Genomic DNA, 16,269 nt, shown 5'->3' with positions numbered 1-16,269 from the left:
TCATTAATCATTTCATTTTTAGGTCTTCAAACATCACGCTAGACAAGATAATGAAGGAGCTGGATGAAGAGGTAAGATATTTCCTCACTGAAGCATTCTTAGTTGGATAAAGAGTATGGATAGTACTTCAACAGTTTTTCAGTTTAAATTAAAACTTTTTCAAGGGAGCCCAAAATGAATCCACTGAAAATGATGCTTCAGTTTCCTTGACTAATTATTTGCAGAGATATTTAGATATTATTCATTAAAATGTAAACTCCAATGGATTTAATTTTAGGGAAATCAAAGAAAGAACCTAGAATTAACAGTCTCCCAGATTGAGAAGGAAAAGATGGCACTGCAGCATAAGATAAATGAATACCAAAGAAAAATTGAACAAGAGAGTGAAAAGAGACGGAATGTGGAAAATGAAGGTATGTCAACATTGTCCAAACACTGAAACAGATGAGGTAGATGGTGCGTAATAATTTACAGTTTTAACATCTTAAGTGCTACAGAACTTTGAAAGGAATCCTTTAAAGTAAGGAACACACATTTTGAGTGCTTTTTCTTGACTCTTAACAAGAAGTTATTTTTGCCTTATTTTCAAATTCTGTTTTCTACAGTGTGTTGTTATTTTGCAGGCATGGAATTTGATCTAAAAATACATGACTGTTTATGTGGGTGGACAGTGATAGGACAAGGGGGAATGGTCTTAAACTGAGGTAGGGGAGGTTTAGGTTAGAGGTTAGGAGAATGTTTTTCACACTGAGGGTGGTGACGCACTGGAACAAGTTGCCCAAGGAGGCTGTAGATGCTCCATTCCTGGAGGCATTCAAGGCCAGGCTGGATGTGGCTCTGGGCAGCCTGGTCTGGTGGTTGGCAACCCTGCACATAGCAGGGGGTTGAAACTGGTTTAACACAGTGGTCCTTCTCAACCCAGGCCATTCTGTGATTCTATGATACTATGATACAAAAAACTTAAATGTCAATGGATGTGTTTGTTCAAATGTGTTTGTACAAAAACTAAAGAATTTTGTTAATCTGCTTTATTAATGGTGTAATTTCTCTTTAGTGTCCACGTTAAAAGATCAAATGGAAGACTTGAAAAAAATCAACCAGCATTCACAAATTACAAATGAGAAGATAACACAGTTACAAAAACAAGTAAGTTGTTTGTTTGCTCTCTTCATTTCTGAAATCTGAGGAGCAGCATTATGCATTCATATACCACAAAATTTTTCCAAATAAATAAATTTCCATGTTTGAGAATCTTCTTTTATTTTTCTTCTAACAGCTAGAAGAAGCCAATGATTTGCTACGGACAGAATCAGAAACAGCAGTAAGACTGAGAAAGGGTAACACAGAAATGAGCAAGTCATTAAGTCAAGTAGAATCACTGAATAGAGAACTGCAGGAAAGGTGCAGAGTTCTAGAAAGCGCAAAACTGCAGGTGGAGAAAGATTATTATCAACTGCAAGCAGCTTTGGAATCAGAACGAAGGGACAGAAGTCATGGATCGGAAATGATTGGAGAACTACAGGGTAAGTTTTCTCTATAATTAGAAGTTGTAAGCCTGCTTATAAAGTACAGTTACATGAAGAAGGGGAAAGCCAATCTGTGCACAGTGTGATATAGTAGATTAATTCATGAAGTTTTGATTGTGTCTGAGTGGCTCTTGCAAGGGAGAATATTAAAAAGAAGATTCTGAGAGAAACCGCTGATTATGAGGCAAAAAGTACATTACCAGTAAAAGAATATGATAAGCTGGTAGTGCTAGCGAAGACCCAGAGCTGCATTTTAGCATCTTGGTGCAGCAGCCAAGTTGGCACACATTTTTAGTTTATTGTTAAATTAATGTTTTTCTCTTTATGTTTCTACATTACTTCATAAGTAAGATGGAAAGCATAGTTAGGAATACAGATCTGGATGCTTGGATCTGATTACCGTTTATCCTTGTGATTCTTAGTACTAGACTGTTCAGATAATGTTGCTTCATGATTCTGACTGTGCTGGCAGAGCCTGCTTCCTAACTTGCCTTTTTAATCCACCTGTTGACAGCACTGAGAGTCATTTCCCATAAGACACAATCTTTTGCTTACTTGTGTAGACTGGAGAGAGTTGCTGAGGGCTTTTGGGTGCTTTAGTTTATTAAGGTCAACTTGTTCTTTCTCTGGTGGAGGTTAAGAAATACCAAGAATCTTGTTGCTTAGTCACTGTGCTTTGAGTATGAAAAAGCTGCTTCAGTTTAATTAGTGTGCATTTCCTCTGAAATTATGCTGTTATTAGTTGCAAGCGGGAAGTATGAAATAGCTGAAGACTTCTGTGCACTTTTAAATGTGTTTTTTGACTTCATCTAACTTGGGTTTGCAGAGAAGGGATCTCTATTCTGAAAGGTGTAGGGATAAGTTATGTATAGTAAGGTGTTTGTTGGTATATATGTGAATAACTTTTGTGTATTTCAAATACTGACATGGCTGTTTTAAAAGCACGTTTCAAATGAATGCAGAAAGATAAAATTCAGGAAGATGTTCTTCTCTTACATCTCATGGAAAATGGCTCTAGTCAGTTAGGTGAATACGTACTGCATTAACACCTGTGTATCCATATGAACTTGGTTTTGTTGATATGCCTTATTTACGCATTACTGGATGTAACATTAGGAAAGGTGTTTGTTGCTCTCCACAAGTAGAATTAATGAATGTTAATTTTGCAAAATAGCTATTGGAAGTGATGGAATGCAGACACCAGGTTTTGTGTGTGATTTTTTTTTTTTTCCTCTTGGAGCTGCTTCATAGGGTTTGACTACTGAGGTCAGTTTCCTTTACAATGTGTAGTGTTTGTATATATGAAGAAGTTGGAAGTGTTTAATGGTCCCAGAAGTCAATGAAGGTTGAAAAGATTATCAGTCTAAGTTTACTAACAAATACTGAATAATACTTATTTTTTGACAGTTCGGATTACAACTTTACAAGAAGAATTAAAAAACCTTAAAAATAATCTTGAAAGAGTGGAGGCAGAAAGAAAACAAGCACAAGATAGGCTTAATCATTCAGAAAAGGTATGGTAAGATGATGTTGATGCTAATGTTCTTCAACAGCTTTGATTGTATTTTCAACTTAGCAACATCTGTTGTTATGTCCTTGCTGTAAATCAGTCTGTGTTAAAAAGATAGGCTAACTTATAGTCACATAAGAGTGATAAGTCTTGCAAGTCCTTAAATGGTTCTCACTTGTAGCTTTGGGAGTATAATCAGTCAAGGATCCAGAGCTGCCAATAGCGAGTAATTTTTTGTTCTTTTTGCATAACCGCCACTGCAGAAACTCGCCTCCTAAAAGTCCTTGAATTGCAATTTTGTAAAACCTGTGATTTAACTTTCTGGTTTTTACTGGATTTTAATTTGGCAGGATCAGTTCTGGGCCTTTTTAGTCAATTTAGAGCTGAGCCATTTGAGTTTTTCATTCCTGCCCAGAGAACAACAGCAACCCTTAGCATCTCTGGTCCTTGCCCCGAAGTAGAGAAACTAGTAAGGAAGAATAAAAGTAAATCCTGCACCATTCTTTGAGTTAGGCTGCATAGTTATTTCTCTATTTTGATGTCAGATAAAGAGTTGCAGTACTGTGTGGCCTATGCAAATAAAGTAGAGAGATAATTACCTATGTGGGAAGCTGTAAGAAGTGATCTTTCTCACTGGGAAATACAGGCAATGGTAACAGCAAGGCAAGTCCTGTCTCTCAGTGCCCATCTGCTGTGCTTTTTTTTTTTTTGTGAGTTACTGTTCGGAGCTGGGGCTCCTAGTAATGAAATAACATAATTGCATACAGGTGAAGGTAATAAAAATTCCTTTCTGCTCTATTGTTGTTGGTGGGATAGTTAGATGTTTCCAATTTAGGTGACTGCTAATCACACAAATTGAGAATTTTCATTATGTTACAAATTTAAACAGTAATAAATAAAACTGATGAAGTTTTCTCCAGGACATGGAGTACAGTTTTTGTCTGTTGGCTTTCTTTATAAGTGTCAAACACTGATAATTCCTTCATAGCAAGATAGCACTAAGAAAGAAAAAGGAGGAAGTATTCCCTCAGATACTATAGAACTATTATAGCTCTTTTTTTCCCTTATCTTTAGGAAAAGAATAATTTGGAGATAGATTTGAACTACAAACTCAAGTCATTACAAGACCGCCTAGAACAGGAAGTAAATGAACACAAAGTGACTAAAGCTCGATTAACTGACAAACATCAGTCAATAGAGGAGGCAAAATCAGTTGCAATGTGTGGTAAGTCTAGTTTGCAAGTTTTGGATGAATAAGTAATAGTATTTTAATTACATGGTCTTATAATGTGGTACTCTTACACAGTGTTTAATCACTGATATGAAAACAAGAAGACAGATGAAAATTATAAAACATAATGAAAATGATGAATTTTAAAAGATTTTCTTTAACATGATACCTGCATGGTAAGAAAGTGTGCTGCTTTTTAATGTTCCAAATAATTTACTGCTTTTGCAATTCAGAACTTTCTTTGGCTTCTAAAATGCCATTGAGTCCTATAATGCTGGATAATGTTAACTGGAATTAAAATAATTTATTATCGAGACCAATCTCCAGGAGCATTCATTCCTGTGTAACTTTATTATAAAACTTTATTATAAATATGAATGTTCTGTTAGGTTGTCTAAAGTGTTTTAAGAGTCCAAAGAGTCTTCTGTATACATATATGCCCATGAATGAAAGAGGTTTCATGTTGTCACAGTTGACTATAAGGTCTTTGTGAAGATTGTTGGAATCCAGTTTCTAACTTTTAATGAAACTTATCTGAATGGTGGCATAGCCTTTCTTTCTCTGTACTATCCATACTTGGAAAGTAAACTTAGTTTATGGCATTTCATAGTGGTCACTTCAAGAGCCTGCATTTTGGATTTTTATGTGCTAACTTGTTCATCTAATGTTAGAAGAGCCTGAATAGCTGAACAGAAACGTCTGAAAAATATTAGGGTATTTAAGACTGTATTTATAAAAAGATCCTTGCAGATGCTACATATTCATTTCCATTGTTTTTCTTTCCTATATCTTGTTTAGAAATGGAAAAAAAAGTGAAGGAAGAAAGGGCAGCAAGAGAAAAGGCAGAGAATCGAATAGTTCAGGCTGAAAAACAGTGTTCCATGCTAGACTTTGACCTGAAGCAATCTCAGCAGAAACTGGAACACCTTCTTCAGCAAAAGGAAAGACTGGAGGATGAAGTAAGTAGAACGTTCATTGCTAAGAATTCTCTGTATAAATAAGAAAATAAGAAGGGATAGTCACAGTGAGAAATAAGATAATTGGACTGAAATACTTGGAAATTTAGGGATGTTTTCATATATGATACCGCGTGTAGCATTTAGGCAGTACTGTTTGACAAGTAATCCATAAATTAAACATTCAACCACATGTAATTGGCTGTTCAGCAGACACTTCTAAACTGAAATAATTTCTCCTTTAGGTAAAGAATCTGTCACTTCAGCTAGAGCAGGAGACGAATAAGCGAATAATGGCACAGAATGAATTAAAGGCACAAGCTTTTGAAGCAGATAACTTGAAGGGTTCTGAGAAGCAGCTGAAACAAGAAATCAATACATTATTGGAAGCAAAAAGGTTACTGGAAGTTGAGTTGGCTCAACTTGCTAAGTAAGTGAAAATCTGAGGTAAAGTGGAAAAAATTGCTTAATTATACATGTACTGTTTTGCTCATTCCTATTAATGAAAGATATTCTGTGATGCATAGGCATTTTTTCCTAAACAGAGAGTATTTTTAGCTGCATGTTATCATTTCTATATGTAGCCTTCAGTGTTGGAATATTTTTGTTATGAGCTGTGATACTGAGTAATTCTTGGCATAGATGCTCTTTTTGAGATTTGACTTCTTTAAGGATCAAATGTGATGGTACTTATTTAATTGTATGGGACTTATTGCACCAAAGTCAACAATTTTTCCTTTTATCTACCCAATATCCTGTTTTTCACAGCACTTAATCTGGCTGAAGATGCTTCTTATTAATCATGCTTTCTATCATAGCTTCTTTCAGCTGGAAGTAAAACTCAACCCTCGACATTTCTCTGTTTAGCTTACTACTTTTCTTCTGGCATACATAGCTAAAGCCTTCATCATTCAGTTAGATGTAGTAGGATGAAGCAAACTCTTCATCTTTGAAATAATGTGTACACAAATATGAAATCATTTTAGGCTGCTGTTCTGGTAGGGACTGGCCTTTGCTATTGGTTATTAGCTGGCTTCCTAAACAATTTCCTTTTCTTTTTTCCTTCAAAGGCAGTACAGAGGAAATGAAGGTCAAATGCGTGAGCTTCAGGATCAGCTTGAAGCGGAGCAGTATTTTTCGGTAAGCCTTGTGAAGAATTTTGAATGCCACATTTTTGTGTGAAATCTTAATATTTACTGGAATATATTCTGTGTGATTGATCTACTATAAATATATCTAAAAACCATAGATCTGGTAGTATTTGGCATATATATCTTCATATAAAGATAGCATCTCTGCACCTGAGTCCCCAAAGAATATGGAAGAGCCTTATTGTTTAGCCCATGGAGCCAATATGTGCATTTCATGGATTGAGTCTGGTGTGTTCTATTTCTGTGAACAGAAACAGTAAGATGAGAACTTCTCTAATGCCAGAACTTTAAATAATTTGTGAGTGCACACGAATACGTTTTACTTCCAGAAGTACTTTTTAAATTCAGTTCTTCCTTGGAGGAGCAGTAAAAAACAATTGGTGTTTACGACAGTGCACGTCACTGTGATTTTATAATACATTCTAGGTTTTCGTGCATTTCTTCATAGCACACTGCCAATAAGGAAATCCAGTGTGTGGCGTTTTACTGTTTTGTAGGATAGGATTAGGTTTCAGTTTGATGGATGTTTTGAGGCAGTGATGCTGAAAGGGGATGCAGTTTGGTGCTGTTGTCTCCAAGAAGGCTGCTTGTCCCAGCACCAGCCTTCCATTTTGTTGGTGGATGTGTTTGTGCAGTTATGTAGAAAGCCACACTAGGAAACTGAAAACTAATCCAATCACATCATTTCCCAACACGAGAGTAACTGAGGGGAGCATACTGGGCAGAAGTGGTGGAGAGAATTATTATTAATGGCAGTACTAGCATTTGTTGGTTTGGAAGATTAAAACCAACCAGGTTCCAAAACTGTGAAGAATTGTAGTATGGGAATTTGAATACTAATAACATATATATTTTTTTCTTTATCCTTTCTTTTACAGACACTTTACAAAACTCAGGTTAAGGAACTGAAGGAAGAAATTGATGAGAAGAATAAAGAAACTCAAAGAAAAATGCAGGAATTGCAAAATGAGAAGTATGCTCGTTTTCTTGTCAAATAGGCCTAAGTTTTTATATAAGAAGTTTTTCACTTCTGAAGATTTGAATCAGATGAATAATGTTTAATTCTTTTGAAACCAGGCAGGCTTCAGAACTGTTCTTTAACACCCTGTGAGATGGCAAATACACACGAGATTGCCTGCACTGACAGACAAATATGGCAGTTCATATTTGTGCGGGTTTGAAGCATAATGGCTGGTGGAAGAGTGCTGAGTTCTGAGAATTTCAGAGGATGTAAAATTTTGGAAAAAATATTCCAGTCTCTGTTTATTGCCCTTTTGTTTGTGGAACTGCTTTGATTTGATTACTACGCCATCTTCATTAGATGGGTCATTGGTCTGTCACTGGGTGACGGAGCACTGGAACAGGCTGCCCAGGGAGGTGGTGGAGTCTCCTTCTCTGGAGATATTCAAGACCCGCCTGTACGCCTACCTGTGTGACGTGGTGTAGGGAGCCTGCTTTGGCAGGGGGGTTGGACTCAATGATCTCTAGAGGTCCCTTCCAACCCCTACGATTCTGGGATTCTGTGATTCATTAGTACTTAAAAGTATTTCCATCTCCAAGAGAATAATTGAAGGAAAAGATAATGAAAATACTTTAAATTCTGACTTCAGCGTACCCCGATTACTTAAAGCCAAACCAGTTATGTTAATTCAACATTTTGTTAGTTGTGATACGCTGTCTTCAAAGTAAGAAAGCACACAGAGCATTGTATTAAAATCTAATTCTTGTTGTTAGGTAGCTAAGATAATGATAACTGACTGAATGGTATAATTTGGGTCTGTTTGTTTTTCCTGAAAATACAGAATGCTTTGCAGAGGAAAGCAAAATCTTAATGTCTCTTTTTACAGAGAAACACTCACTACGCAGCTGGATTTAGCTGAAACCAAAGCTGAGTCGGAACAGTTGGCACGGGCACTTCTTGAAGAGCAGTATTTTGAATTGAGTCAGGAGAGCAAAAAAGCAGCATCACGACATAGGCAAGAAATGACAGATAAGGACAGCATCATAAGAAGGGTAAATTATACAACTAATTAATAACTAAATATGTCCTCCAAGCTGAAAGGAAAATCTTTTTATTTTAATTTGTAGAGTCTTGCGGGCGTAATTAATGATTATTTAAATGTCTGAGTTTTGAGCTCAGACAAATAAAACATTTAAATCCCATCATCTGAACTAACAAAGGAATGTAGACGGTGAGAATCTGGGATGAGCTCATAGTGTATGTACAAGAAGCCAATTTCTATAATTCAGTTATTAAGTGTTTTCCAGCCACTTCCTGTCATTGCTCAATGTATATAATGTTTTTGAAAAGCTTGTTTTGATGGTGTACTGTAGAATCCTACTGTGAAACTTCTTAATCTTAAAAAATGTCTATACATACTTGGAAATCTTGAGATTTTTCCCTCTGCTAAACTATTTATTTAAAAGAACCCCTTCTCCCCTTGCAGTTTTTGAAGATACTCTATAGCATAGCTGTTGAGTGTGCTTATAAATGTCGTTAACTGAGATTTTTCAAAGAGCAATCCATATATATCTATATATATCTATATATATAGCATTGCTATTTTATCACTGTTTTCTCATTTGACATCATGCATACAGATGCTCTTAAGAATCCTGCAAGTGGAAAAGTGACCATAACAGCTCATTTTGGATCAATTACTGAAAGTTTTCTGTTAGCGCTGCCACACATTAGAACTCTATTTGAAGGCAATGAAAGTAACGTTAATTACACCAACAGTTTGTGCCCTCTGAAAAGCTCTGACATTTAAAAATGGAAAAGTTTCTTTAAAATGTTCAGGCTTTTTACCCAGGCATAGAAAAAGCACCTTCTGCTCAGTGTTCTTCCTGGTTTCAAATACTTTGATGTTGTTTTTAATGTTTACTTGTTCAGTAGCTAGCCAAGTGATCTTGATTGTGCGTTAAAGCATAATGGTTTTTCTTTACAGTTTTTTTCCAATCCTGTTTAATGATGTACCTCTATATACTTTGACTCAGACAAAATTTAGGGTTTTTTTTTTGTACTGATTTATACCTGTTTTTCACTATAAACATCAGTTATTTAGCAGCTGTTTCACTGAATCTTCTCCAGCCTTGAATGCTGGGATTCTGTCATCTGTCTGCAGCTTTTCTTTCTGCATCCATTGGATCTGGTCTCTGGGTACTTTCTTTTTCCTGAAGTGCCACAAAATTAATGGTGAACCACCATATTCATTGACTGCAATCTATTTTTGATTGGATTTTTAACAATTTGCTCTAGAGTATTTTCAATTTTGTAAAGAGGATTTTCAAAAGACACTTAGTGAGACTGTATTCTCGGACCTCCTGGTATGTCAAGTCAGCTTAGAAGGAGAGTACCATATTTACAGTTCAGTTTTGAGAAGAAAGCATTTTTTTTTAATGGACCCTTGAAGACATTCCAAGTAAAAGGCTGTTACAGATTAAGGATATTGAAGGAAATGATCTTACAAATATGGCAAGATCTTTGTCTTAAAATCTATTTGTTTTCATTTAGCTGGAAGAAACTAACAGCACGTTAACCAAAGATGTTGATTTAGTAACAAAAGAAAATACAGAGATCAGTGAAAAAATGAAGAAACAGGAGGAAGGTATGTCATGTTTGGAGTTCTAAATCATCCGGTATGAAGCACAAATGAATGTGAAGTATGTGTGCAAATGAAAATTGGACATTGGAAAAGTATTCCTGTGTGTCTTCCATAGTGGTGGAGTGACTTGATAGAAAATGTGTCATGTTGAAATAGCGTGTGAATTGCCACTCTCTACCATATTTGTTCCATTCCCATTCGCTGCCTTTTTATTGTTGAGAACAATTAAAACCTCAGCTTCAGCAGGCAGGAATAACTGAGCTGCAATAGGAATAAGGGGAAATTAGAATGGTACAGTTTTATGTGATTAAGCTTAGGGATGCTTACTTTGTCCTAAAATCTCAAAGTTGAATCTTACTTTAACAGAATACAAGCTGAAAAAAGAGGAAGAAATAAACAATATTAGAATGCAATATGAGAAGAGTATCAACACTGAGAGAACTCTGAAGACACAGGTATAACTTTTATGTAACTGGATAAAGTTAAAACGATGTTGCATACCAGATATATTTCAGCTTGTTTGGGTTTTTTGTGCAACTAGCTCGTAGTGCTTGAGATTTCTGTTAATTTCATGCTAATCATGATGTGTACTACCTATTCCTGATGTTTAGAGTTTAAGTAAAATTGGTTATGAGTGCTTTTTGCGATTATTACTAGTGTGAGTAACTAACAGCATTTCTGTGGTTTTGGGAAATCAGTACTTTCTAAAGACAGATGGAAATGATTGGTGAAGTTGGAATGGGGCAGGGGTTTGTCTTTTTCAAGCACTTATCACTATTTTGGCTATTTGAATTGGGTGTCAGTGTGAGAAATACGTTAACTGAGGTACATGTTTTAATGTACCCACAGGGGTATGTTTTCAGTTTTGGAATTAATTGCAATGATTTATTGAAGTGCACCTCTCCCAGTCTGTTCTTAGATCATGAGGACTTGCACATCCTCCAGCTAGATAAGCTTGGAAGCTTTATGTGATACTTGCTCTCGTGTGTTACTTTTCTGACTTATCTTCTTCTTCTCTTTCTTATAACAGGCTGTCAACAAACTGGCTGAGATAATGAATAGAAAAGATTTTAAAATAGATAGAAAGAAAGCAAGCATGCAGGATTTGAGGAAGAAAGAGAAGGAAAACCGAAAGCTACAACTGGAGCTTAATCAAGAAAAAGAGAAATACAATCAGATGGTGGTGAAATACCAGAAGGAGGTTAATGAGATGCAAGCGGTAAAAAAACCTTCATTTTTGTTACATTATGAAGTTCTCTGCCCCGGGAAAACATGCAGCTCCTTGTGCACTTGTGTAAAGGAGTTCTGTTGCTGATGTATCAGACTGCAGAATTTTAGTGCAGCTGTGTTTGTTCTCATTCATTTCCCCATTCTCAGTTGGTAACTGTGAATGTGATGATTGGTACATTATGAAAGCTGAATATTGTGTAATACAGTATTCTTATGGTTTTTCTCTGGAAGATTAAATTTGTTGGTGAAAGTTCTATTAACATTTTCTGTTTCAACACATTGCTGTATCTTTGATCACAAACTTCTTTCCTAGACTTTAGGAACACTTTTACAATAATAATTTATGTCAATGCTATCAAAAGTGTTGAGAGATTTTCATGAAAAAAGAACTAGTAAGGTGTTGTTTTTAAATACTTTGTTCCCTTATTTCTGATACCATGGTGACATTGTATGTGTATACAAATACAGCAACTAGCAGAAGAGTCAACATACAGGAATGAGCTACAGATGCAGCTGGATAGTAAAGAGAGTGACATAGAACAACTACGAAGGAAAATTTTGGATCTCCAGCAAGGAATGGATTCTAGCAGCGTTTCTAGTCTACAGCCAGATGAAATCGATGGAAATCTTTCAGGTAAGAGGAAAGCGTATTTGAAGTAGGTGTGTCTGTGCATATGTGTAGTTTTGGAAGGTCCAGTCTTCCAGTCTTTCAAATAGGTCACTACCTTCTTGAGAATACCATCCTACTGTCTTTCCATGTCACATTTCTACTTCTATTTTTAAGTGTATTTTTCAGTTTCATGGTTCAGCATCTCATACTTAGTCTCCTAATTCCTTCTTGCATCAAACCTCTGCTTTATGGCACAGTACTACTATAAATTTCCATTTTTGTGGAAGGAATATCTTTATAGCTGTCACTGCTGGTGTTTGAGTGTAATAACTACAGTTTGCAGTGTAGAGTGAATCCAGTAGAGGGCCAGCATATTTCCATGATGTCTTGATTGCATTTTATATCTTGAATGCAAACTTGCCTTGATCTTGCTTTTAGTCATAGTAATGTAGCATTTTTATGAAAAGCAGCAGCAGTTGTCTGTGTGGAAGGAAAAACCTCACCAAACTGTCAAAATGTCTATAATGCATACCAGAGTGTGGTATTCTGACAGGAAAGAAGAATACCAAATATAAGCTGGTAATTCCCATAGAGTTTCAGCTGCATACGTTGTATTTGGAGGCCCACTGATAACACCAGTTAGTGATTTCCCACCCCTCATTATTTGCAGCGTATAATCAGTATGTTCATGTTTCTATATCCCTAGATAGGAATAGTAAGCACCTTCTTCACCATTTTCAGCAAAATGACTGTTTTGTAATATGCTGGAAAAAATAAACCCTCGTCGCTTGCCTCCATCTGGTAACATCTTCCCTGTTTCCTTAAAATTAATATTAAGTCAGTGTGACACCGTCTGCTAGATCTGGGAAAGTTTATAGGTAGGAGTATGATCCTTCTTTGTGTGCCTCATATGGTGCATTGTTTCCAGTTTTCCTTTTGTAGTTGTAAATTTTTAAGCTTCTGTTTGTCCAAAATGTCACTTTGATTTTGGGGGCAGAAATTTACTAAGCCATGGCAAATCAATCAGCTATAACTCTATCACTGTTAATTAAAATATCATAATTACTGGAACTTCTTACAGTCTTTCCCTTTGTCTTCTGTACTCCTGACCTCTTTATTTCTACTTTACCAACCTTTCATTTCCCTTCATTTTTTGCCCTCTTCTTTCCACATGCCTCTTACTTTTACTGCAGTTGTACATCTGATGTTAGTATTTCATACAGGTAGGACCTCTAATATATATTACAAGGACATTCCATGTGTGTTTCTAAAATGTGTTTTGATTTTGTTCTTAGAATGTGTTGGTGTTTGTTTGTTTGATTGAGGCTCTCAATTGATCAGTATCTAAATGAGAAGCAATTCTGGTGATTTGAGATTTTGGTGTTAGTATGATCATACTTCACACTTTTGTTAGTCAAGCAGAGAGCACAGGAGGATGACACTATCATTCTAATAAGGAAAAGAAAGCCAGTCTTTAAAGTGTACATACCCTATGCCATAAAAGAGGAAATAAACAGAATCATAGAAAGGTTAAGGTTGGAAGGGACCTCTAGAGGTCATGTAGTCAAGACCCTGCCCAAATGAGGACACTGAGAGCAAGTTCCTCATCATCCATCACCATGTCCAGGTGACTTTTGAAGATATCCAGGGAGGAAGCTCCAGAGCCTTGGTGTCCATTTGGATCCCCAGGTCCTGCCCTTCCTGTATGTCCTTGTCTATGGGGTTGTTCCTGCCCAGGTGCAGGACTCTACTCTCTTCTTTTTTAACTTCATGAGATTTTTGCCAGCCCATCTCCTCAGCCTGTCAGGGACCCCTGGATGACTTTGTGTCACTCTGGTGAGTCTGCCGCTCCACGCAGATTTGTACTGTCAGCATATTTACTGAAGGTGCACTCAAAAACAATCTGTATCACAGAATAAAGATGTCAAGCAGGACTGGAGCTGCGATCTTCTGCTTGTTACTGGCCTTCAGATAGACTCCTGTTTAGTTGATATCTCCAGTGTTAGAATCCTTTCTGAATCAGTTGGAATATTTCCTTACTATTGTAGGACACTTAACCTGTTATGAATTGATTGTTTTCATCTGAATTGCAGTCTTCTAATATGCATTGAGAGAGAATTATAACAGTTGTAGCTTTCAGAGATGTTTTTCTTCATGCTCTGTTTGGGTCCAGCTGGCCAATCAGGTATTTTCAAGCCTAACTTCATCTTCTTCTTGTTGCTTTTTAGAGACAAAGTTGGAAAAATCTTTTTCATAGTTTGGGTAGCTCATATTTTCATAATTACTTAATCGGAACACTCATAAATATTATTCATCTGGATCAGATATTTGTGAAATGTCCAGATGGGCATTTGCAGTTGTTAGCTAACTCTGTCAAGGAAAATGAAAAAGCACTATAAATATTACTCAAGATGAATGTTTGTGGCAAGGCTGGAACAAAATAGCTCATCTACCCTTTTGTGAGTACATTTAGTTCCAGTCTCACGTTAGCCGTTGCTGAAAAGGAGCACATTCAGAAAATATTTTTGACTGCAGGACATTATTATTCATAGTTCAGAAATTCTCTCTCATTCAAATAGTATTTGCTCACTAGAATAGATGTATAGTAGACAGAAAAGAATGTCAACCAATTCACTTATAACATCTTACCCACTTTCTATTGCCTTTGAAATCTTTTTTCTTTGTAGTCCGTATGCTGGAGGAATAATGTTGGAAAGCTGTGTTTGTTTCATAGGTAGTTTTAATGCCAGGTGGGGCTGTCAGTCAGGCAGGCTTGTTTTTTTTTGTTTTCTTGTGACCTTTCTCTGTATAATTGTTGAATTGGTAATTTCATGATAGCAAAATAGATGATTTTTAAAGTAATTTTTGAAAAGCTGTCCACTGAAAATCTAAATAAAATGCTTGTCTCTTATTCCTTATATCTAGTTGATTCTTCCTGCATTCCTTATTTATTTATCTCCTATGCTTATCTTCTGTGAGTAATTGAACACTGGTGTAGCTTTGCTTGCTCTTGTGCACTCTTCTTTTTTTTTCCCTTGAGAAATGTGGATCTGATTTACTTGCTGCATCTTCCTGCTGAACATTTTCATGTATCCCCTATGAGAGTTAAATGGCATTTACGTTGAAAATTTCTGACTCGTCCTCCATTTAAGCTGTAATACACTTCCAAAGCCAAGTCTTTTCTGTGGCCTGACCCTTTGCAAACAGCGTACATTGTGTTTAAATGTTGACATCAAGGAAAGCAGCTTCACTTTATTCTGCAGTAACTGTATGATAAAGCATTAGCTTGTGATGGAGCATGAAGTAAATGCTTATATCTTCCTTTTATTCAACTGTGCTTTTTATTCTGCTTTGCTGAATGGGTAATTGCCTATTACTGCATGTAGTACAGTTTTCCTTTCTAGTAGTAGTTTGCTTTGTGTTATTTTGCTTTACTATGTATAATTATTTAATATAAACAATAACATATATATATACAGTTACTCACTGGTTTGATTTTTTTTCCAAACTAGAATCAAGGCTTGAAGGTTGGCTTTCAATACCAAACAAGGGAAACATAAAGCGGCACGGCTGGAAGAAACAGGTACAGATGGATTTTTTTTTTCTTCCCCAACTCCCTTAAAAAATGTTGGGTTTTCGTCATTGTTTTGCTTTGTTTTTAGGCATGCAGTAATGGTGGAATTGGTTTTACAGCTCATATTTAAGAAGCAAAAAAAAGTGAGAGTAATGTGTATATATTGCTTTATAGAGAAAGAAAATGATGTGACAGGAGGATGGATATGCAACATGTATCAGGAATTTTTGTTTAATATCTGAGGCTGTCCAACTCTTGTTCTAGAATTGATTAATCCAGTTTACTGTCAGATTTTGGCAGCACTTAGGCACAAAACACATTACTTTATTCTCCTCTTAATTATCTAAAATATTACATCCTTTTTTTCTGACAAAATACATCTTGTAGACATCTCTACGTGTCTTCTAGTATATTTATTCACCCTTGGATGATTAAATTTATAAACTTAGATAAACTCAGATTCTTCACTAAAAGACTCCTTGTCATATTACTCCATTAGATAGGAAGCAGATTCTGAGCTCAGTTGCTAACTCCTTCAGGCTACCAGTTATTTGGTGCAAAGCACCAGTGAGTCCTGCAGGTCTTTGGACTACCAGAGTTGTTTGCAACGTATCAACAAGTGATACTCTGTGTTCTAGGAGCTGCTCAGAGTTGGAGTAATTTTTCATATCAACTTTGCAGCCTCAAATGCAATTTGAGTTCTGTACAGATAGACTCCCAAAGTCATTGAGGACACTGTAGAGTTCTGCTGTGGCAGTACATAGTCGCTGTGGCTGTGGTGTTGCACAGCTGTCAGGAATATCTCTGGATGAGGACTTCTTCATGGTCTTAGGAAAATACAACTGGATAAATGCTTCTTTTTAGTATTCAATTTTA

At 36.2% G+C, this 16,269-nt stretch overlaps 1 protein-coding gene across 5 annotated transcripts in view; it reads left to right on the top strand.

Annotated features, from left to right (window-relative positions):
* Window positions 1-16,269, top strand: part of ROCK1 (Rho associated coiled-coil containing protein kinase 1) — a 76,589-nt gene that overhangs the window by 52,804 nt on the left and 7,516 nt on the right. For 2 of the 5 annotated variants that reach the window (XM_015855292.2, XM_015855291.2), the window contains exons 13-28: window positions 23-71; window positions 278-413; window positions 1,055-1,146; window positions 1,277-1,523; window positions 2,934-3,040; window positions 4,111-4,261; window positions 5,066-5,226; window positions 5,469-5,653; window positions 6,294-6,363; window positions 7,253-7,347; window positions 8,222-8,387; window positions 9,889-9,982; window positions 10,346-10,434; window positions 11,010-11,198; window positions 11,678-11,843; window positions 15,332-15,402. In XM_015855292.2, coding sequence (XP_015710778.2) covers window positions 23-71; window positions 278-413; window positions 1,055-1,146; window positions 1,277-1,523; window positions 2,934-3,040; window positions 4,111-4,261; window positions 5,066-5,226; window positions 5,469-5,653; window positions 6,294-6,363; window positions 7,253-7,347; window positions 8,222-8,387; window positions 9,889-9,982; window positions 10,346-10,434; window positions 11,010-11,198; window positions 11,678-11,843; window positions 15,332-15,402 — 2,068 coding nt within the window. Of the gene's footprint in view, window positions 1-22; window positions 72-277; window positions 414-1,054; window positions 1,147-1,276; window positions 1,524-2,933; window positions 3,041-4,110; window positions 4,262-5,065; window positions 5,227-5,468; window positions 5,654-6,293; window positions 6,364-7,252; window positions 7,348-8,221; window positions 8,388-9,888; window positions 9,983-10,345; window positions 10,435-11,009; window positions 11,199-11,677; window positions 11,844-13,012; window positions 14,676-14,744; window positions 14,794-15,331; window positions 15,403-16,269 lie in introns of those variants that run through there. The other 3 variants (XR_004306193.1, XR_004306194.1, XM_032442681.1) reach the window with 3 other exon arrangements.

Source organism: Coturnix japonica, chromosome 2 (assembly GCF_001577835.2).
Source record: "Coturnix japonica isolate 7356 chromosome 2, Coturnix japonica 2.1, whole genome shotgun sequence".
NCBI classification, from domain to species: domain Eukaryota; kingdom Metazoa; phylum Chordata; class Aves; order Galliformes; family Phasianidae; genus Coturnix; species Coturnix japonica.
The sequence above is the reverse complement of the archived record's forward strand: the minus strand, read 5'-3'. Positions and strand labels throughout refer to the sequence as shown.